Raw genomic sequence first — 23917 nt, 5'->3', positions numbered from 1 at the left:
ATTAAAAAAGTAATAATTTAAATATTGTCCAAAATATTCATATCTTGATGATCAAATTAATATGGTTGTATCTAACATGAGGGCAGTGTCAAGTAACAGCATATTATTCTATGTAAATTAGCTTCCTGAGATGAATCGACTAAATCTTGAAAGAAATAATAAAAATTTATTTAGGACGAATACGGATAATCTGCAGTTACCCACTTTCAGTTGACCACTGATTTTGCCATTCTTATCTCTGAATCCAACTCATTTCAACTGAATAGAACAACTTTGATTTCGACATCTAATATAAATGTTAACATTGACCCTTTCAATAAGGTCCTTTGAATAAATATTTGTAGATTATTGAATAGACCACTAAGCGAATGGAGTTGGTTAGGTAAAGCACCAACCGTGGTATTATTTTGGTGTATTTTACAAATATTTTTGTTAAAAGGATAAAATAAAAATTCAGTTAATTTTAGTTGATTTATTAAAAATATAGATACCGTATCACAAAATTTAAACAGGAGTTTCAAATATGTCCTATTCGTACCTATATCTAATTAATGAAAGTATAAAACACTAAAAATGCCAACCATTGAATTTAAATTAAGTATAGTGAGAAATAAATACGAATATGAAACATGTCAGACTTATTTTGTTTCCTATATAAAGAATATTACATAAGGTATGAAAATTCAATATAAGAAGCCTTTACTAATTGTACCCTTTCCTTAAATTTCTAATTTGCCAACATATTTTAAGTGTACAGATTTTGGTTTCTTATATAAAACTATAAATAATGATCACAAACGTAATAACAAACAAACAAAATAACGTTAATTACTCTTCTTTTTCTTATTTATTTATATATTTTTTCATACATCAAGTGGATAACCTTGTTAGCCGACCCTATAAAGAGATTTGAAATATATGCCTTAAAATTTCAAATTTAGTATACAATGTGAACTTTTTGGGGATTTATGGCTTTACAATGTAACTAAATACGAATTTCGTAAAAACAAAAATTAATAAATAACTCAACTAAAAAAATCAAAAATTGAACTATAAAATGATACAAAATATAATTGAGTTATTTAAAAATTTAAAATCTATGCATATGCAAATAACTCACCCAAAAGTTAAAATAATGGAGGATATGATTCGTCTATCGATTTTTTCTCGTGTATTCATAGATAACCTATCTAATCGTAATGAAATAATATTGGGAATCACTCATGTAAAGTTAATATTCTTACTGATAAAGTTAAAACATAATAAACCACGATATGTGGTCAAATCCCCTTTTTTCAATTTCACTTTGGTCCGGTTTACTTATGTTAGATAAAAATAACAGAGAAAAATGATTTGTTAATAGTTAGATGAAGAATTAATTTGAATTTAATTTTACTAATTAAATTGTGTTGCAATAAACGAGTATATAGTATATTTTTCAATAGTTTTATAAAACTATAGAAACATTATTATTATGATTATTTTCTTACAGATTATTTTAATATATATGAAACCAATCGGTCGCTTTAGAAATAATTTGTCATCATTTGTGCAAAACCTCAAATATGCTTTATACCAAAATTATCCATAGTTACCTTTTTACAGTAAGAAGGTGCAGAAAAATATTATCACACAACAATACATAAAAACCTCGGGACGGAATTTTGAAAACAAAAGTGAATTTCTAAATAATACTAAAACGAAAATATAAAATGGAATTAATAATTTTCATCAAATTTCCCTCAGGGGATTGGCTTATTAAGGAAAATATAGGCACTCAGGTACTGAGTATAAATAACTTTGGTGAAATTATTTCTAGTTCACTCCTAATTATGTAGGTAAGTTAAATATTTCATCCAAAATAATACAGATAGAAGTGTTAAAATGAACATATCTTATAAATTGAAGCTAAGCTAAGAATGAAAAGTGTTGCTTTAGCAGAAAAACTTTTGTTCTGTACTTATTTCAAATGATGGATATAATATATTTTTATTATTGAAAATACTATAAGTAGAATTGAGTGGAAGAATTAGGAGATATCTATCGAATGATACGAGAGTGAAAAAGATAGAGAAGTTGGTAACAAGAACCAATTGAAGAAAAAGGATGATGAATTTTATATAAATATTATACCACTTACTCCTGTAGCTTGGCTATAGAGAAAACTTGATATATGATTTATATATTATCCTTCCTTTTGCATCGCTTTTCGTAAATTTGTTTAATGTTTCGTTAGCCGTTCTTATATCGAAGAGTATCTATCGTTTAACTATTTTTGTTAATGTTTTCTATTTCCATCAAAATATGTTCTAATTGAAAGGTTATTTACCTATTTTCATTTTGTTTAGGAATGGTTTTTTGTCGAGAAATTTTTATGTTCTTGGCTTTTTATAAATTTTTTAATGTGGTCACATTGTACTCTAATTAAATTTAAATTATATTAAATTTCTACTATTTTTTACGAAATATCATAGTATTAGCCCAAAAATCCCAAGTGCTACACAGTTTTGGGTTGAATAATGAATAACTCATTTGTTTTAAGATTATATTGTGAAAAAAATTCTATTTTTGAAATTTATGGCTAGTTATGGCAGCTTATTGACTAAAATTAATTAGATGAATAAACGAATTAGGGTAGCTACAAGGAGCACAAGTTGATATTTCCATTTCCACTAAGAATGACATATATAAGGAATAAAATATAAGTTTTCGAAACTAAAAGTTTCCCCATTATTAATTTTAACAAAATATATAAGTGATTCAAACCTCATATATGCCTAAGTTTGTACAAAATGAATTGAAATTGGGGCACAACTAATATAATTACATTTTAGATAAATTTGAAAAGGGTTCTTTTATATAAAAATATAGGCATGCTAATGAACAAGAGTACCTTCTTTGATTCATAAAAAACTTTTTCAATATACCAAATAGGATAGCGGTTTTTTGATATATTTATATTTTTTTTTCAATACATCAATATCGAAGTTTGATATATCAAAAAAATATCGGTATATCGGCATCCCAAAACTAGTCATCACAATATTTGTACAAGTCTTTCTTAAATCAGAAAACTTTTACTAATGTTGTGGTTACCTTCGATGGATTGAAAACATCAAATCAAGAGAAGCAAAGCAGGATCAATTTATATTACTTTATATTCTCTTTTTTGCAATTATGACACATTCGTGACAGTTTTTAACCCTGGTCAATTCGACGACGCGGTTTTTAAAAAGTCGTGCTGACTTTTGCGCGCATCTCTCCTTTCTTACTTGAGCAAATCTTAGTCGAACCGTTGCCCTTACGGAGGACGGTAGTGTTTTGTGCACAGGGGGCCGTGAGCACCATACCAGCAACCATGGCTCGTCGGATCGACGAAGATTAGTATTAACCTGACATTTTGTATTTTTAAGTTAGTACACTTTTGCGTATTTTTTTCTTATGTGGATTTATGTTATTCATATTACTTCTTATTATTATAAATACAATAGGTACGTCAATTATTATTACAAGATGAAAGCGCTGACGAAAATTCATCAGAGAGAAGACCATGTTGATCCAGCTTATGAAACGGATAGTGATGAAGATGTTTCTATTTCTATGTCAAGCTCTTCAGGCAAGTAATGATACATCTCCCGTTCAGTCTATTGAAGACTCTACCCCTAGCTCATCCATACAATGCAGTGATTTGATAGTACGACCATCGCGTACGATTCTCTTAGGAAAAACAAACACGAGTGGTCATCAGTGAAGTCAAGTTCACGAAGCAGAATAGCTACAAATAATATTGTTCATATTAGACCTGGACCTACACGCTTATGTAAAAATGAATTAGATCACCTCCGATGCTTTTCATGTTTTATTACCTATGATATGATTGACATATTTGTGACCCAGACTACTGCGGAGATAAAAGTAAAATATAAAAGCTACTCATACACCGACATTATAATTAAATAAAAGCCCTTATTGGCGTACTTACATCATATGCAGCTATGAAAGAAGATCATTTGCCATAAAGAAATAACATTTTGTGGGAATTGGTACCGAAGTACAATGACTTTTGTGAGGTTTGAGTTCCTAATAAACTGCCTCAGATTCGACGTCAAATCTACGCGCCACGAACGAAGACTGGCCGAAGTTTCAAGATTTATGGAATCTGTATGTAGTGAGAACTACAAACCTAGTTGCTATCTTACCATTAATGGACAATTATTGGCTTTTAGAGGAAGATGTCCCTTTCGCATTTATATACCTAATAAGCCAAGTAAATGTGGAATGAAAATCGTGATGGTAGTTGACAACTAATCTACAAAGTATATGGTAAATGCCAAGGCCTATCTGGGTTCTTTTACTAGGACTAATGGAGTACCGTTCAGAGAATATTTTGTGAAAGAATTGACACGCAATGTTTGTGGTACTAATAGAAATATTACCATAGACAATTGGTTCAATTCACTGCCACAAACTTATTGAAAAAATAATAACATAAGCTAACATTAACAGGAACTTTAAGAGCAAATAAAAGAGAGAAATTATAAAATGACTGCGCGAGTGGAACTGGAACAGCTATGTTTTGTTATGATTATGAATTGACGCTGCTTTCCTTTAAACCAAAACGCCAAAAAGTAGTATTCGTAGTATCTACATGTGATGAGGAAGGGACGGTAAATGAAAATACTAAAAAGCCTATAATGAATTAATTTTCTAATCAGACTAAAGGAGAGATAGATACTATGGATCAAATGTGTGCTTTTACTTCTTGTTGCCGGAAGACATGGCATTGGCCGTTGTACAGTTTTTATGGGATGCTCAATATTGCACTTATAACTAGTTACGTATGTAATACTATAGGAGTTAACAAAACACCTTTATCGGGTCGCGATTACCTAAAAGACCTGCATCACAAACTGATAGAATCTCACCAAAAAAAAGTTGACGATTTCAACGTTCTAAACTACTTTGCAGGACTCGATTACACAAATTTTAAACATGCCAAGAAGTAGTACTTCGAGTTCCATATGTAGAATCTCACTACTTTATTTTTCTATTATTCTCGAATTAATTAATAAATAATAACAACAAAAATAAATCACATGCAAGAAAAAACAGGCCACTTAATAATTTAACACCATTTGGACCGAACATTAACAGCAAAAAACAAAGATATAAAGATAAAGCAAAACAAGTACTGAAAGCGATATATACTTAGGAGGAATAGAAATAGATGAAGATGGGCAATTTTGCTATTTAGGCAGAATAATACATACAATAGGAGGTACTGAAAGTGATAGAAAGAGAATAGGGCAAAACGCTGCAAAATTCGTTGTATAAAATATGGTCTTCAACAAGTATCCCAAGAACAACAAAACTAAGACCATTACAGAGCAATGTAAAATCTGTTCTATTATATGGGGCCGAAACTTGGACATATAATAAAAAGATGTTCCAGAGAATTCAAACGTTTATCAACAGATGCCTATGAGTTATCTACAAAATTTTCTAGCCAAATAATGATTACGAAAAATGAAGATGGGTACGTTATACACTACGGAAACCAGCAACAAACATAACCAGACAAACATTTAATTATAATAAAACAGGTAGAAGGAAAAGAGGCAGACCTGTACGAAGATGCCTACAGAAATAACAGGAAACCACAGTTGTAAATTGTTTGATAACAGCCGAGTAGTCTCAGCGCCCGATAACATACAAAAATTAAAATATTTTCTTTTATACTTAAGTATTCATTTGCAAATTCTACAAATCATGTGGTTTACAAAAACACCTTTATGGATAATCATTAAATATTGTATTATGATGGATGTTTTCAATTTTCCTCTTTGAAAAAAATATTTATGCAAATTATTATTATTCTTACTTTCTAAACGTTTTAATCATGGGAAATATGTCTAAATGAACATGTGCTTAAAAATAACCCTAAAAACGTGCTGGTTACCGAAGATGACGCACAACTCCTTGAAAATTTAAGTCCAAGTTCGGGACCTTCAAGAAATAGTGAACGTGTCCCAAGTATTAATATAACGATGTTGTGAACAAGTTTATAAACTAATTTGTCAAATTATGTGTCAAATGTGAAAACCCGGTGTTTGCTTCTAAGTGTCAGGATCTGGTGAAAAAATCGCAATTTTTTAAATGAACATTAATTAATTAATACCTCGAAACAGCAAATTAATATCCCTAGATCCATTTTTAGACGAATTTAATATTTTGAGAGTAGGACGTTTAAAAAATGCGGACCTAGACTACGAAAACAAACATCCCATTATAATACCTTCGAAACATCATTTTACAAACATCTCTTCGTCATGAACATTTCAAAAATTTGCATGTGGAACCTCAAACCCTACTGTCTATAATACGTCAGTCAAAGATTTTGGCCACTAAGTGGTCGACGCACAATAAGAGGTTTGTATGTTTCCGCGCAACTCCATCTATTACTCATCAAAAAATGGACAATTTACCTTCCGCGCGGCTAAAACCTGCTAAACCATGTGGAGTTGACTATGCAGGATCGTATCTCATAAAAAATAGCTACTTAAGAAATACAAAATCACTCAAAGTATATTTATGCATATTTGTTTGTTTTGCGTCGAAGTCTATGCATCTTGAATTGGTGAGCAATTTAACTACCGACGGATTTTTAAATACGTTAGAAAGATTCGTCTCCCGACGAGGTCTCTGTAGCAACATTTACTCTGATAACGCTTTTAACTTTTTAGGCGCAAAAAATGTGCTTGATCGTGTCAATAACCCCAAAATTCAGCCATTTCTTTTTGAAAATAAAATTGTTTGACAACTCATTCCCCCCCGATCGCCTCATCTCGGTGGCTTGTGGGAGTTGGCAGTGCGACTCACAAAATTTCACTTGAAAAGAATATTGAAAAACACTTTACTTACATACGAAGATTTCTATACCGTGTTAGTTCAGGTAGAAGCTGTAATCAATTCTCGACCTCTTGTTCCTCTCACCGAGAATCCAGAAGATTTTGATATTCTGACTCCTGGACATTTCCTAATTGGTAGCTCGTAGATGCAGCTTCTGTTTCAACAGTTTTGGGTAAACCGATCACGAGATTATTTACACACTTTACAACAAAGATACAAGTGGCAGCATCCGACTGATATTTTCAAGATTGGACAGTTGGTGCTTTTACAAGAGAATAACTTACCCCCGCTTCAATGGAAAATTTGTAGAATCAGCGAAATTCACCAAGGACACGATGGAGACGTTCGGGTAGTGATAGTTAAAACTGGTACAAAGTACTTGAAACGATCGGTGTCTAGAATAAGTGTATTACCTATTGAAAGGGAACCATAATAATATAATATAATCATGTTTTGAAAGGTATGACCTTTCAAGGCCGGCAATTATGTAGAATCTCACTACTTTATTTTTCTATTATTCTTTTATTATTTCCTATGACTACTTTATAAATATATAAATGTTTTTATTTCATCTGTTATACATTGGCCGCACGTGGCAACGTTGTAAAATATATTCCGTCTAACCTGGCGATAGGCATGGTTAGGGAGCAAAAATACCTTACAACCGTAGAAGGCATTAACATGTAACAAGTGCTAGTAAATTAGTTAAAATTCAACCAATAGTTCCATTCAATATAGAATAGCATTTATCAGTGAAGAGTTTATCAAAAACGATAAATATCACGAGATCCAACACCATAATACAAGCTCTTGTACAAAAAAAGGAAAATCCGTGTCCCTTCGCAAAGAGAAGAATGACTAAAAGTACTAGCGCCAAATGTAATGTCATAAATCGTGGTGCGGGAGCACAAACTTAACATATGTCACAAATGTATTAATATCTAGATTTTCTTAAAGAATGTTAATTTCATTAGTTTTTTATCTTCATTATTTTTAATATTTGAAATTTGTTTCACTTTATTAAACATTGTAGTCGAAACGACGAAGGTTCGTGTAATAATCGTCAAAATAAGGTTAGTAATCCAGGGTTAATATTTACTTGACCAAAACGGGCGAGATGGTACATTTTCAGTACTTCAATTGTAAAAGTGAAGCTTTAAAGTTTTGCAATCAAAGAATCAAAGTTCCAAAAAACATTTAATTGCAATTTAATAAAAAAAGTGATATCACTTTGAAAGGTTACAAATTCACCCTTTTAATTATGAATTAGAAGGTCTCTAGTACTGATTGCAAAATCCTAAATAAAGCAGTTGGTGCTAAACTCATAATTTCAATTACAATACCTATTCAATGCAACCAAATTCCCGTTATCTTTCTAACTAAAAATGACCAAGGGTTGGCAATATTTGGCAATAATTACTTTCAAATATGTCACCGAACGAAACCGCTACTGTTGTACAAAGTTGCAGAACGGCTTCGTCCGTTGAATGCGACCATTGTCTTTAAAACTGGACAATCTACCTGCACTAATATATTGCTGTAGAAAGAACCACAACTTAGTTTTACAACAAATTGTTCAAAAATTTCTAATCCAAGTAGAAATATCTTTTTAATAAATACTTACATATCTACAAATAACTTCTCCAGACGTGCTACTCACATGATTAACAAATACAAAAGTACATGTTAACTGTAGTTATAACTGAAAACATAATATGTATTATACCCACATGGAGCACGGTAAAAAAGTACACCATGAATTGTATTTCATGTTTTTTTACCCGTATATCTCGAAGTTCTTCTATATAGATTTGAAAGAAAAAAATATAATTTACATAAAGCCAATAATTTACCAGACATATGAAATACTTCATATACCAAGTAAATATACCAAACATCAGTCACAATCATTTGAGTAGCATTATCGAGGTTAACCTTATATACATATTACATATTTTATTATTAATTTTACATTCGACCAAAAGTATAAGGAGTGTGATGTTGAGCACTAGCCATTGTCGTAACTATGTTTCCTTGTTCGTTTATAACATAACCAGTGTTTGCCAATTGATATGAAAATGTATTTGTTGTAGTATGATTATTTGCGTTTTGCGGGGTAACAATATTACCGTTAGGTACTAATTGAGGTACGGGGGTAACTAAAAATGTTTGTTGATGGTGTTGATTATTAGTAGCATCAGTTGGAGATGGAGCTACTACAAGTGGAATAACTTGTTGCACTTCATTGCTTATTACACATTTTTGTACTTGTATTTGCTGTTCGCGCGGTCTTTCTACTACAGTTTGTATTTGTTGAGTTTGCTGTTGAACAGCTTGGAGCTGTTGCTGTTGTTGTTGCTGCTGTTGTTGTTGTTGCTGCTGTTGTTGATTGTTGTGAGAGTTATTGTTATGAGTATTATTAGTATGATGAGAAGATGAACAGGATTTTGGTTCCACTTTACAGAATTTAACGTGTGGAAATTGTTCCTTCATAAAGTGCCTAAAAGTTGAATATCCCATGAGTTTTATTCCTGGTTCTAAAATTTGACCATATTCTTTATAAGAATCGTGTAAATTTTTTCTAGTTACATCCCATGGTAACTGTATAGGTTGTTTTGTATTTAAAATATCCCGTTCTACAGTATGTTGTTCTAAATATTGTTTTAAAAACTCAGTAGCATGCCTGTAAATGTCCAATGAAAAAGTATTATGCGGTTTTTTGCCATGGTTACCATGAATTCTAGGTGCTACACCATGAGTCATTACATGTTTTCGTATTCGCTTCAATTGATAATGGGTACAATTTTCTAAATATAAGAAAGCGTCAAGGCACACTCTTCTACCTTGATAAACATACTGTGCTCTAAGTCTTCTTCTCTCTTTATGTCGAACTGTTGTATCGGGGTTCGCTAAACAGGCCATAGTAACTCCCATTAAATACATATCATGTTCTCCTTTTGTGAGTTCCGCTATATTTAGTCGATGTTTATACACACTTTCAGGATTAAGTCCTCGAAAACAACTCTCATCTTGACACTCACATCCTCTTTTAAATCTGTCTTTTACTTGAGCGGCGCTTTCTTCCAATCTAGTAGGGTCGTTACTGATACCATCACCCACTTTCTTTTTCTTTTTAACGGGAATTTTCTTTTTTGTTTTTGGCGATTCCTTTTTTAAACCATTTTCTTGACCCTTTAATGACTCGTCGTCACCCGTTTCCGATTCTTCCAAGGAATGGCCAGTGTAAATTGTATTAATATTTGCATCTGAATCGACTATAGTGTGTCCCTCCCATATAACCTGAAAAATTAGTCAACATTAATTTGTAAATAAAAATCTCATCCTCACATAGGATTACAGTTTCTTAATGAATTTAATAGATAATCGATAATTTCTAGAACTTAAGGTGGAATATCAGCAGGTTCTCAATTGGACGCACAAACCTAATATCTTTGAATTGCAACTTGGGAAAAATTGTATATCCTACACAGGATTATTTGAGTTAGGGAGATTAAGGAAATTGTAGCTATTATAAAGATATATTTTAGCTATTGCAAATAACAAATATCCAAAAAATGAGAATGCTTCAAATAAATCTAACAAAAATATATAGTTACGAAAAAATGAAAACTTTCATCGAAAGTCGAAGTTGAGAGACAAAATTAATACCTATAATGTTGCATTTGAAATAAAAGTATATCAAAAATGAATAATTTAGACGTGTTTTGGCTCATTATGTAATCGATTCAATGGAATAAAATTAATTTTTACAAATGTGTTCTTTTTTGTTAACTTTATTTTATATTTTCTTCTCTTGTTTTATTTAACGAATAAAAAAGATGAAACAATTGTGTACTTAAGGTGCAGGGGGGGGGAAGGGAGTTTACTAGCGATACTCCGTAATACCGCTTATATAGAATGCACCGAAAAATTTAAATCGAATCAAGCAAGGCTTAAGGAACGCGCAGAGACTTTTCTAATATGGAGAAATCATAAAAGATACTGAAGTTTATCGTACTTGAGTTAACTTGTATATTCTAAGTTTTAAAAATAAATAGTGTCACTAACCCCTAAAAATATACACATTTAAGGGAGGATCTTTTTCCAAATGAATAACCGATTTGTTCACATCTCGACATATCGGACAATGCTAATCAATTGTTAAGGAAAATTAGAGAAAGTATGACTGGCTTTAAACCTCCCTTAAGATTGCAAGTAACTGACTGTACATCTCTCTTATTTTATATTGTTTAAGAATCTTTCTTATGTTCTACCATCATCGTAGTGTGAACACTACCTTAGTGAGCAGTGTCACCAAACCTTAAGACATTCCTGTTTAGCATGTAATGCTGAAAATTATTATTTGTTACATATACGTAAAATAAATAGTAATTACAGGTTATATCAATGTAAATTACTTTTTTCATCTAATTTAAATAGATATAAACTTATTATACACTTGTATAAATGTAATTATATTTCGAAAATAGTTCTCACGTGTCGAGACGTCAGACTATATTACACATTAAACGGCGTTAATAATAATGCTTGTATTACGGAATATTCACTTATATCTGAACCAGTGGCACTTGTGATTAATTGACGCCATATTGTACTGGCGACAATAGTGTTAAATTGATACCTGAATGATAATTACGAATTTTTAGAAGTTTCACAACAGATAAGCGATAGTCAAGTTATGTTTTAAAAATGACAGAGTATGTGTTATGACTTGATATCTTTTTGGGTGTTAAGTCTGAGAGCCAATGAACTCAATACGTTTTTTGGATATATTTTAATTTTGTAAATATAAAAATTGTAAGGAAATCTCAAATAGATCCGCACAAATAGTTCTTTGAAATCTACAAGGAATCGTTGAAAAATATCAACAGCCGCACGATTGACAACATATCGCAAGTGACTTATCTTCCAAAATACCACCTGTCAGTTGTCTCGGCGATCGGTAGGTACGTAGAGTTAATATTAAAGATAGAGATACTAATAGAAGAGGAAGAAAGATCATCGGTTTACCACTCTATCTCTTTCTACTCGCTATTAAAATCAAAAATTGTTATTTTCCTCTTTTGTCATTCACACCACTTGAAAATTCGACGTCATAGCGATCTAATCAGAATTAAAATGAGAAAGGGAGAGTGGTATATCAATTCTTACTCTCTATCAGCAGTTCGGGCTTTAATAAACTCCCGTATTTCGACCTCTATCTTTAATTTCAAATCTATGCATAGGTAGCGTCAGATGTTTCCAGGATAAATTTTTCATCTAGGGAAACAGTCTTTCTGAAGAGTGCATCTTTATCTAAGTTATTTCAGAGCATAAAAATTTTTAGTACTCATTTTTTGACAGTCCTAAATTTTGATTAATATCGAGACAACTCTTGAGCAACAAGTGACCTATAGTCATAATATTATGGGGAAGTAGGTACCTATCTTACATACATCTTATTCAAAACGGTATAAGTTTTCACTTAATTAAAAATTGTTATAGAATCAAAGGTCTAAAAAGTTATCAACCTAACTGAAGGATGGATAAGTAAACTGTAATATTTGAAACAAACCAAATGATAAATGAAAAAAATCTGTAATATCTACAACTACCTGCTGTTCGTCCATATTCTGGGCGAAGTGGGCGGATGCATCTATTGCAGAAAATAATGAATGAGATATTGAAACAGGTGTATGCCACTGGATTTGAGCTTCTTCTTGACCATCATTACCAACATTAGTATTTGATGTATATGACTGATTATCACCAGCGTCTTCCTGTTTTTCTATTCTCTCTACCGACAATAAAGTGTGTAAAACCTCACTGGCTTCTTTTTCAGCCGAATCTACAGCCGCCATCTAAATAACATTTATAACTAAATATAAATTCACCAAACACAACTAGTTCAGAACTACTATAGATATTATGGAATTTTCATATTAGAATCTGAGAAATATTACCATAACATAAAAATCTATCGATTCTTAACTATTATTTTGAAATAATCAAACCAATTGCTTCGATACTGAAAGTTGGATTCTAATGTATTAGGTATATTCACGAAGTAAGTTCCGTTTGGTTATATAGAGAAAAAATGTGTTCATATACAGAACAAATATTTATTGTACTCGTACAAAAATCTACAACTGTTAATAGTATATTACGTAACAAGAGTTGTAAGTAACCCCCCATTATGCACGTAGTGAAAAATTTCATGAGTGCGTAATGGACTTACAACTCGTGTAAGACAAGCTGAAAGAATATGCTAACGCATGTTTTGAAAACTATGAAGAAGGCATACAAAACTTGTACCATGCTATGACAAGTGCCCATTTCGAAATCTATGTAGAAAATTAGTTTAAAAAGTGGTAGATTTTTGTACGAGTACAATAAATATGTATAATAAATACCAGCAAGATTAGACAACAAATATACCAATTGGAATGACTTTTATGTTGATTAGGACAGCTTGATGGATCTCAAAGTTCCTTCAAAAATTGAAGAAAACATTGATAATATGGTTGAACATCTTATAAAATCAATCCGTACAGCAACTTTTGCCTCAACTTCAATTACAAATAAAATTACCACACCCAAACTCTTTCGAGGATAATTAAACAAAAAATTATGGACAGACAGCTTCCGCTGATGAGACAAAGTTGAATCAAGCAACTTTAGAACTGAAAAACCTACTCAACAAAAATAAAAATGATGAAATGCAGAACTACCTCACGAACTTAACGGCAAAAGAAGCGGCTTATGGAAAACAACGAAAAAACTAAAAGCAGGCAAGATAAAGAAGTCAATCTGTTTGCCAAACACTCAAAACAAGTCTTTAAACCCAACCTCTTAGAGAACAACTTCAACATTGACGCCGAAGTCAGAGATTTGCTGGAATCTCCAAATCAACTAGAACTTCCCCCAGAAAAATTTACCGTAAACCGGGTCAAAAAATCAATACAGTAGTACACAGCTGATATTCCCACACACAACAACGTAACTACCGCAACATGTGCAGATAACACTGCTGTGTTAAAATCTCATCGGGACCCAGTTATTGCCTCTTTTATATATTAATGACAATCTTGGACGTCATTTCATTGTGGCTAAGATTAAAAGTAAATGAAAATAAATTTGTTCATATTACCTACACCCAACGGGGAGGGACTAGTCCAACTGTAATATTAAACGGGCATTTTCTGCAGCAAAAAGAGAGTGCAAAATGGAATTCATCTGGAGCACACATATACTAAACAAGAGAAAAGCAATTGGGTCTAAAACTCAGCAAACTGCACTGGTTAATAGGTCGAAGATTCCAACTCACAATCAACAAGCTACTAATATAAAAAGTCACACTAAAACCGATATGGAGTTATGGTATTCAATTATCTAGAAACTAGAAAGATTTCAATCAAAAGTACTTAGAATATAGAATCCTTTGGAATTTCGTTTAAAAACTGAAAAACTCTTAAAGTTTCGACCTATTGCGCTCTTTATTATGATATCTTATGTCTCTTCTGTTTTAAAATTAGTTTAGTTTTTTTTTTCATAACTTTTATCTGTCTTTCAAAAATTATAGGAAAACGTAAAATTTTACTGGCATATTTTAGTTTGTAGAAAAAGTACTTCAAGCAATTTGTACATAATGGTTATAACGAGGGTATCTAGTAAAAATTGAAAATAAAATTCCCGACTTTCTCTCGGTTTTTCCAAGTAGGTTTTCACATTTTCCCGGTTGAAATTTCGTGAATTTACTACTCTCTTATGATGATGAATATTTATTCTAGAAAATACAAATATAATAAAAATGTTTGTTGGCCCACTGCTGCAAGCTGTTTTTGAGAGTCTTCAAGGAATTTTTTGTTTCCAGTTATTCTAGTTTTCTTTTTTCAGTTTCCAGCAAAACTTGTGAATTTTATGTTTTTTGTGCTGCGCCATATCTTAATTAGTCATTCTTAATAGTTTCATAGATTTTGAAATATCTACATTTTTTAGGCCATCAAAATCGTACACTAATCTTTGGCCTATAAGTGATTCTTCTTTCAAATTCTCAACTCATCCTTATCGACTGAAAATCCTCTCTCTGCTGTCGCATTGCCGTGAGAAATTATTAGAAGAGACACCACCTTTTTGCTACAACTACTGTTTTCAATGATTTCCACCCAAAAATCATCTACTCTATCGTATATGAAATAGTTTTTCATCTTATTTAGACTGATCCCTAAAAGCCCTGTCTGCTTCTTCCAATGTCATGGCGTTGCATCTATTTGCAGTCAACAAAATGTCAAATGCTTCAGACATCAGTTGCATGGATTGTTCCGGATCGTTGCCAGTCTTATGGGAATAAGCAAACTTAGTTGCTTTAGTTAAATTAAATGCTAAGGTGCATTTTTTCAAAAGTTTCGAAACCGTATACATCAAGCAGTTTCTCCAATCGAAAGATAAACATGTCCTTATCTCTAACCTTAATGCATTTTTTCAAAGCCGCTCTTGTGCCATACCCTAAATCGATATCCTGCACTTTTTTTATGTCTATTTTATGTCCAATATGTCTATTTTAGAAATAGGTGTGCTTTGAAAAATTTTGCCTGCAACGAACCGCTTCATTAAGTTATTCAGAACCCAAATCAAGTCTCCATAAAGAAATGGAGTTAAGGGCCAATTACTTTGAAAATGTTCAAGGAATGACTCTAGTTCTTCGAATAAGGACTGAAAAAATGCTAGTTCATCTAATAGCAGTTTCTTATCTTAATACTTTCCCAAAGTTTTAAAACTTTCACGTGATGGCTTTTGATTTGTTTTTTGCAGAAAAGATATGAATGAAGTGCGGATATGGTTGCTAAATTTTTTGAAAGACTGGTATGTTTTGTACCCATCGTACTGAATAGAATTTCGGAGGGTACTGAGAGCAACCAGTGATGGATAAGAACATTCCTCGTCTGTTTTTGTACAAATTGTAGCATACTCTCCATGTAGGTAATATAGATACATGAGCAGTTACGTGCACGTGTACAAGGGAGGGTCAATATTTTGTTTCGATTGGATGATGTGATTTTCGAAATCAGTCGAAAGGTTTTTGAGCTATACCAATACCAACTTGCTATACCTAGTTTTCTTACTCAAAATTAATGAAAATTCCCAGTTTATTAGCAAATCCCCGGTTTTTCCGTCTTTTTCCTGGTTTTCAAGGCTCCTAGACACCTCGATAAGGGACTCATGAATACTCGTGCATTACAACCATAATTATGTACTATTGCATAATGAACTGAAACATAACGGGGTAGTGTTTGAAACTGCTCTAAAGAATTTTCAATTCTCCATTCAGCAATATAACTAACACTTCTTGAGTTTGGGACGTTGTGAGTGATGGTACAGAACGAAACAAATGGAATTCTACAATTTCTTTGGATCTCAGAAAGGCTCAATTAAAAATTTGAAATTATTGTTTAGAAATTTCTAAATAAACTATTATTTACAACTTTCAGCGAACTATTTCTCTGATATAAATCTTTAAATTAAATGTCATAAGAATATTTTACTTTGTCAATAAAAAGATTACTAATATACCAGTCAATCTTGACAAGAATTTGTCTCGAGGACTACTTGTAATGAATAAAATTACTTTTCATTCATAGTAAAAATTAGTTTTTCATACTGTATCTTTTAAGCAGCCTTTTCCTAGTTTTGTTATATTTCTACTTTCTTTGGCATGTCGTTTAAAAACGACAAATATATTTATCAAACATGAAACATTTTTTATCAATGTTTATTACAATGTAACTCTAGGAGATTTTGAAATTTCGATTACTAACACGATAAGTATTCAAGATAATTTGAATTTACAACTTCTAGATCTTATTTTTCTACTACAAAAAGCAATTTTGTCCTATTATCATAAATTTATCATGAACTAATTGCACTATAGTGATTATAATATTTTTGATTCAACACACATTGCTAAGAATCACAATGACCCAGCAATTCCTACATGTTAGTTTTAAGTTAAATATTCTTCAGCCGCTTTGAAAACCTACAAAGAATACTAATAAGGAAACCTGCATACCTAAACATTATTTTAACTATATTTATAGTGGTTGTTTATAGGTCAAAAAGAGATTTTGATTACATATTTTGTAGAAATAGGTAACTACTATTCAGTTTTTATAAATTTTTCTGTTAATTCACATAATCACACAAATTTTAACCATGAAAATCAAATTTATTGACATTTTTTCTTATTTCAGTTTAACGTGCCTTGACAGCGCTGGTCATTGACACACAAAAACAATGATACATAAGTTAAATACAGGACTGTTACAAAATCTATTACAATGCATAACTTGAATTATATTTTCTTATAGAACTTGGTGGCTTTAAGAAACTCCACGATTTCCGTCGGGCAGATAAGTGTCTCCTTGAGGTTAGTTTTCATATCAAACTGTTGATATTCTCTGCAGTCGGTGAGGATGTACTTAACAATCACAGGAACTTGAAAAGTTCGGCAGACAGGACGACTTTCTGACGACATCAAATAGCCGTGAGTAAGTTTCGTGTGGTTGATGCGAAGTCTTTTTATTGTCACAGCTTCTCTCCTATTCAAAAAGTTTAGGGAAATGTGAGAAGTAGTTGGGTGGATTTGATGTAGTGCTGTAGTACTCTTGCTCCATGTATCGTGCCAAGATTTTTTAATGAGGTGTTTGAAGTTAATCTACAGATCATTGGCCAGCTGAACTGGGATTTCAGGATGATTCTTTGTAGCTTCTTTGGCATGGCGATCGGCACATTCGTTTCCAGCATTTCCAGTGTGCGATAGAAGCAAAATGAGAGAGACTATTATAACAAGAGCAATGAGAAGTATGGTAGATGTCATGAATGTTTTGGACTATTGGATGGTCGGTGAATATGGTTGTGATTGACTGTATGGATGAAAGAGAGTCAGAACATATGGCGATATGTTTATGGGGAGGAGAAATATATTTGAAAACTTGAAGGATACTGTATAGTTCACCAGTGTAAACACGACAGGTCGAGGGTAAGCGGAAAGAACTTATTGTGTTCGTGGTTTGTAGTGACTGCGCAACCCACACCGGATTCAGCTTTGAAGGCATCCGTATAGAGAATTAGGTCGAAGGATTTTTTATGCAGAATTTCCAAGAATGCTTTCTCTAAAAGGACGCTAGAGGATTCGTGTTTATTGTAGATGGTTAGTGAGGTATCTACTATGGGAATATTTTTTATCCAAGGGGGAGAAGAAGGCAAAGAAAGAGGAAAGGTCAACGAGAGGTTGGTATTTTGGAGTAGAGGTGCGAGCAATTGAGGGATTGAATTTACAGTAGTTCATGAGTTGATAGGTACAGAAGTGGTGGTAAGTAGCGAATGGACAGGATTAGAAGGATTGGAGATTGATGACAGAAGAAGAGATTGTCGTCTTAAGGATAGTGGTGGCTCATTAGCTTCAACATTGACACTAGCGGCGGGGCTTGAGCGAAAGGCACCATGGCAAAGGCGAAGAACGGTGTTGTGTACAGAGTTCAATAAGTCAGTTTTAGACTTAGAAGCGGACATATAGATAAAACAACCATAGTCAAGCTTTGTGCGTATGAGAGCTGTGTAAACTCTTAGCAGTATAGTTTCATTGGAGCCCCATTGAAGGTGGGTGAGGGTTTTAATTATTTTCAGCCTCTTCAGGCAAATACCTTTTACATCATGAATATGGTGATTCTAGTTGAGTCGAGAATCAAAAGTCATACCAAGGATTTTGCACTGATTCACGATAGGTAAAGGGGAGTTATCAAAGAAAATTTGAGGTGAGTGAATAGATGTTCTTCGAGAGAATTTTATCAGCATGGATTTGTTTCGGGAAAATGATAATCCTAGGTAGGGGGATCTCTCTTGTAGTAGATTTATTGCGTTTTGGAGCAGTTGGCATGTAGAGGAGACGTATTTACAATGGCAATAAATGATTAGGTCATCAGCGTATTGGATGGGAAGTTGTCACATAGCTCATTTATTGTGAGGATAAATAAAGTAGAGCTTAATACTGAACCTTGAGGGATGCCAGTATTTTGTGGATGAGGAAGGGAGAGCTTACCGTTTGCGGAAACCCTGAAAATTCTCTCAGTTAGGAAATTATGTATGAATGATAATATGCTACCATGTGGATTGTTTTGAGTAAGTTTATTCAGTATTGCACTTCTGGATATAAAGTCAAAAGCGCCTTCAATGTCGAGAATAGTTGCAATGACGTCCTGATGGTTATTTAATGCTGAGGAGATATTTGTTTGCAAGAGAACAAGGTTGTCGTATGTCGATCGATTACGTCGAAAACCCGATTGTGCGTCGGGAATAAGTTTGTATTTTTCAAGGAACCATTGGAATCTTCTATTAATTATTTTTTCAAGGAGTTTGCAAGTAGTGCAAGTGAGTGAGATTAGACGGAAAGACTTTACCTGCTTTTTTAATTGGAATGATTATAGAGTTGCGCCATGCATCATGGAACTGGTGAGTATTCCAAATAATGTTATAGATGTCAAGGAGCTTGGAGAGGGACGAGACGGATAGTTTTTTGAGAAATATGTACAGGACATCATCAGGACCTGCAGCAGAATTTTTGCAGGACGATAGCGCGAAATTTAGTTCATTTAAATTAATAGGAGCATTGACAGATGCAATATCGAAAGGATTTAGCTGGAGTGTGGAGGAGGGCTGAATATGTGAATTATGAAAATTGGATGCCAGATTTTCTTCAAAGTGTTGTGCGAGTGTATCAGAGATTTTTTGGCTGCCGGTGATAAGCAGATCGTTAGATAATAAAGAAGGAATTTTGATATTAGTTTTTTTGCCTTGGATTTGTGCAATTTTTTTCCAAACTTGACTGGGATCTGTATTGTGAGTAAGGGATGAAGTATAACTTTGCCAAGCAGATTTCTTACTTTGCTTGACAATAAATTTAGCTTTAGCTTCAAGCCTTTTATGTACAATAAGGTTTTCTTCTGTTTTGTGACGTCTCAACCTATTAAGAGCATGTTTTGATTCACGCATGGCATTCACACAATCCGGACTCCACCGTGGAACAGCCCTACATGCCGAGGAAAAGACCGTTTTTCCAATATGAACTTCGGCAGCCGCAAGTATGCTCTTAGTGAACATATCTAGCGTATCGTTTATATTCGTAGAAATGATCAAAGATGATAAGTATGCTTCGGAGAGAAAGAGAGAGGTAAACTCAGGCCAGATTGCATTTTTTATTTGCCAAAAGCAGTTTCTTTATTATAGGGATTCGATATGATAATAGGAAAGTGGTTGCTATCATGTAGGTCATCGGAAACTTGCCAAGAAAGAGAAAGCGCAGTTTTAGGGTCACAGAAGCTGAGATCAATAGCAGAAAAGGAACCCGAGGAGATGTTAAAGTGAGTTTTGGATCCAGTATTTAACAGACAGATACCAGTTGAATTTATGACTTTTTCTATTGTGATGCCTCTAGTGCGAGTTTGGGTGGCACTCCACATAGTATGATGTGCAATAAAGTCTGACGAATTAGATCTGTTAACTCTTTTTCATCAAGGGGTGGTCCGGTGGAATGTATATGGAATGTACATACTACAAATGGTAAGTTTATTGGGGCACCAAGTAGTGACAGCTACTACTTCAAGGTTTGTTGATAATGGGATGTGGGATGAGTATATGTCGCTGGATACAAATATTGAAGTACCGCCACTGGCTCTTTTGCAGTTGGTAAGGATGTAATGATATAAGTCAGGTTTATGGGAGGAAATTATTTTCTAAATTCTTTCTAGTCGAGGATAAAATCAGGGAGAATGTACTTGTTTAGGAAGAAGGGAGAGAATATTTACTGAGATAATGTCGAGGAGTCAGTGGTATTCCCATCATCAGTAATAGACATTTCGGGAGGAGTTTTTTGCTCGGGGTGAAGTTTAAAGTTAAATCTATTGACTAGACGTGTAATACGGTGTGAGCCTCATTTGACGTATGATATAGGAGAGGTGAGTGATAACCCTAGGTCTTGCAGTGCTTTCTCGATGACGGAAAGGGGAATGGATGGACAAACATTGGAAATGAGTATTCTTTTGGTTGGAGATATAAGCCAAAGTATAGGGATTAAATTGGAATTAACTAGGATGCTTTGGTTGGTTTTTAGAAGATCGTCGAATTGAGTCGTCGATGATATATAAATGCATATGCGTCCGTGTGATATTCTGGATGCGAAAATGACACAAGCGACGATTGATTTAATGTAGTCAAATAGTGAAGTGTTGGGGATAGAAGGCATAATGATGGCTTGATCTCGTGAGGGCACAGAAGGCGGTGAAGATTTTGCTGAGGTAGCTGCAGCATATGATAAAGGTGGAGAGTGAATATTTGGATTGGTTTTTGGTAGTGAGGAAAGGCTAGACATATTGCTGTGATCTTGGTTGCCAAAATCACAGTCAATAGATGAAAAAAATAAGAGAAACGTATCAAATATATAAATAAATCGCAGCTCGAGAAAAACCAAACAGTCTGTGTCTCAGTGATTGGCCTATTGATTTCCGGATACGTGAATTATTTTAAAGTGTATTCACCAAATTTTATGATAAAAACGCTACTTCAACAATTTGTGGTATCACATTTTAATTATAACAAAAAGCGAAGAATTTATTATTGTTGGGATTTAACTGAACCTGACGAGGTATACAGAAAGAATGATATTGACAATTAAATTGAGAGCTACTGTCCAAAAACTGAATATGCATAATTTATTATTAATATGACCAAAAAGTTGACATTGAAAGTCAATTGAATTTGCGGAAAACAATTTTACAATCCAAAGTAATAATTAGATTAGAAATTTTATTGCCTCCTACGTTGCTATGAATCATTCGATATGATATCGAAATTTTTTGTTAAATCGATACTACTACCTATTTAGAGTAAAAAATATAAAATTAGGAACTTCAAACAACAAACTACGTTTCTTTCTCGTAAACAATAACATTCCACGGAAATTAATATTTAACTATAGCCCTCGCGTCTATATAATCTAATCGAACAACAAATTTTGCCGATGATTAATGTTCGGATAAAATTTCAGATAATACAAATGTAAAAACATTTTTAATGCGAAGGTCATTATTTGCTTCTTGGTAAATTTTATATAGTTTTATTTTTAAAGTGGGTCAAAATTTATAAAACATATGTGAAATTTTGGTAGTAATAATTAATTTTTCTTGAACTAGAAATATGTTCAGAGGAAACAATTTCATATATAAAACAAACACGAGCAACACAAACCATGTTTAAAATTAATAATATTATTAACATTTATGCTACGAACATATTATAGTATTATATAAACTCAGTTTAATTAATAAATGCAATTATAACTCTCATAAATTGGTAAAATAATGCAAAATAACGTATTGAACTGTCACAATGTATGTTTATAAACAAATAATTTTGACATCAAATCAAATTACTAACATGTTTCGAGCGAAAACAGTCTTTACTGTGAGACCTAAAAGATCAAATTCGCTCGTTAGGTTTCTAGACACACAAAAGTAGCCCATAATGGCATCCATTACACATAAAATTTTCGTACCTTTTTCTCTATTATTTGTTATAACTTCGACGTAGTTTGTTGAAAACTGGACAGCAATAGAAGTAATAATTTGTTTCACATCTTTCAGCACTTGTAAAACATTCACTTAACTCATATTTTCAAAATAATCCTCGTTTAAAATATGAAACAATTTGTTCACAGTGAACACTATGGCTGTTAACTTCAGCTTTGCTAAGTTGATGGTATCTGCGCTTGTCTACAGCACAACGCCTGCGTATTTGGTATACATTTGCCGGTAATATATTTAAATTCAAAACTACTTGGAGAACTGAGAGTAGGTATAATATCAAAACATTGGAAATCGTAACTTGTTTTATGATTTATATTACATACTTGAGATATATTGCATTAGAAAGGATATGTTTTTATACATTGAATGCATTCGGGGATAATTTCTTTATACTTATTGTAAGGAAAATGTTTTTTAATGGACGCACGTATAATTAGATTTTGGAATAATTCATATTACACCAGCAATAATCCGCTCAAACTATTAAGTATGTATGATTTAACATGTTTTAAATTCACGATTTGTAGATTTGGAATGATGATATTAGGATACAAATACTAAATACTGACTGACAAATTCAAATTGTAATAAATTATTTTCAGTTAATTCTTAGTGTTTGTTGCTAGAGGACGATATGAAAACATCTATATGGAGAATATGCTGTTAGAAATTGTGACGTTACAGAATGTTTCTGATAATGTACATGAATGAAATTGCAACAACAAATTGTCGGATGAAGATAATGTGTTAAAGGGTAATTACAATATTTGAACGGTGGAATTAGCTGTCAGTCACAGTGCACAATTTTGAATATAAATTAATTCAGTTAATCACTTATTGTATGAATACGAGATCTGGCTATTAAATAACGAGACTGGTTCCCTCCCCTTGCCACACACCTTTCCATACGTTTTTTTCCATTGATTGAAGCAGTGTTAAAAGTTTTCTTTGGTGAGGACCTTTAGGAGCTCTGCCGTTTTTTGCTTTACCGCTTCCATCGACTCAAATCGGGTCCCTTCCAAAGCAGATACTGCTTCACAGATAGCGTGTAATGGGCAGGTGCGTTGTCCTATTGCAAAATCCACAAATTGTTCTTCCACAACTCGGGCCGTTTTTGACGAACTCGTTCTCGCAGTGTTGTCAAAACTGACAAATAGTAAGTCTGGTTTGACAGTCTGACCCTTTGGAACCCATTCAGTCATCACGATACCGTTAATATCGAAAAAAACGATCAACATTGCCTTGAATTTTGATGTGCTCCCTCGGCAATTGGAACAAATGATTCTTAGGTTAGGATAGGTCAATAATGTTTTCATTATTTTATATGTTATTAGGTTTTACATATTATTAGGTTAGGTTAATAATGCAAACACTAT

General features: G+C 32.8%; 2 protein-coding genes across 5 annotated transcripts in view; both read right to left on the bottom strand.

Annotated features, from left to right (window-relative positions):
- LOC130451178 (guanine nucleotide exchange factor DBS-like) overlaps positions 1-23917 on the bottom strand; it is a 67542-nt gene that overhangs the window by 18244 nt on the left and 25381 nt on the right. The gene's annotated exons all lie outside the window — the stretch shown is intronic.
- On the bottom strand, positions 458-22705 carry LOC130451179 (uncharacterized). Of its 2 annotated transcripts, none has more exons than XM_056790012.1 (3): positions 22511-22705; positions 12522-12770; positions 458-10209 (listed from the first exon to the last, which is right to left on the bottom strand). In XM_056790012.1, exons 2-3 carry the CDS (start codon positions 12768-12770, stop codon positions 8878-8880), a joined length of 1581 nt encoding a protein of 526 aa, XP_056645990.1. In that variant the 5' UTR covers positions 22511-22705; the 3' UTR covers positions 458-8877. The 2 variants fall into 2 exon arrangements, with proteins under 2 accessions (XP_056645990.1, XP_056645991.1); XM_056790013.1 differs by having other exon boundaries at positions 12525-12770; positions 22511-22665.

The sequence above is a fragment of the Diorhabda sublineata genome, chromosome X (genome assembly GCF_026230105.1).
Source record: "Diorhabda sublineata isolate icDioSubl1.1 chromosome X, icDioSubl1.1, whole genome shotgun sequence".
NCBI classification, from domain to species: domain Eukaryota; kingdom Metazoa; phylum Arthropoda; class Insecta; order Coleoptera; family Chrysomelidae; genus Diorhabda; species Diorhabda sublineata.
The sequence above is the reverse complement of the archived record's forward strand: the minus strand, read 5'-3'. Positions and strand labels throughout refer to the sequence as shown.

Excerpts from the sequence above, each read along its gene's own strand:
- LOC130451179 (XM_056790012.1), bottom strand. The coding sequence starts at position 12,770 with ATGGCGGCTGTAGATTCGGCTGAAAAAGAAGCCAGTGAGGTTTTACAC. Across the intron at positions 10,210-12,521 it reads ATATGGACGAACAGCAGGTA|GTTATATGGGAGGGACACAC; the intron begins GTTGTAGATATT and ends CTAATTTTTCAG.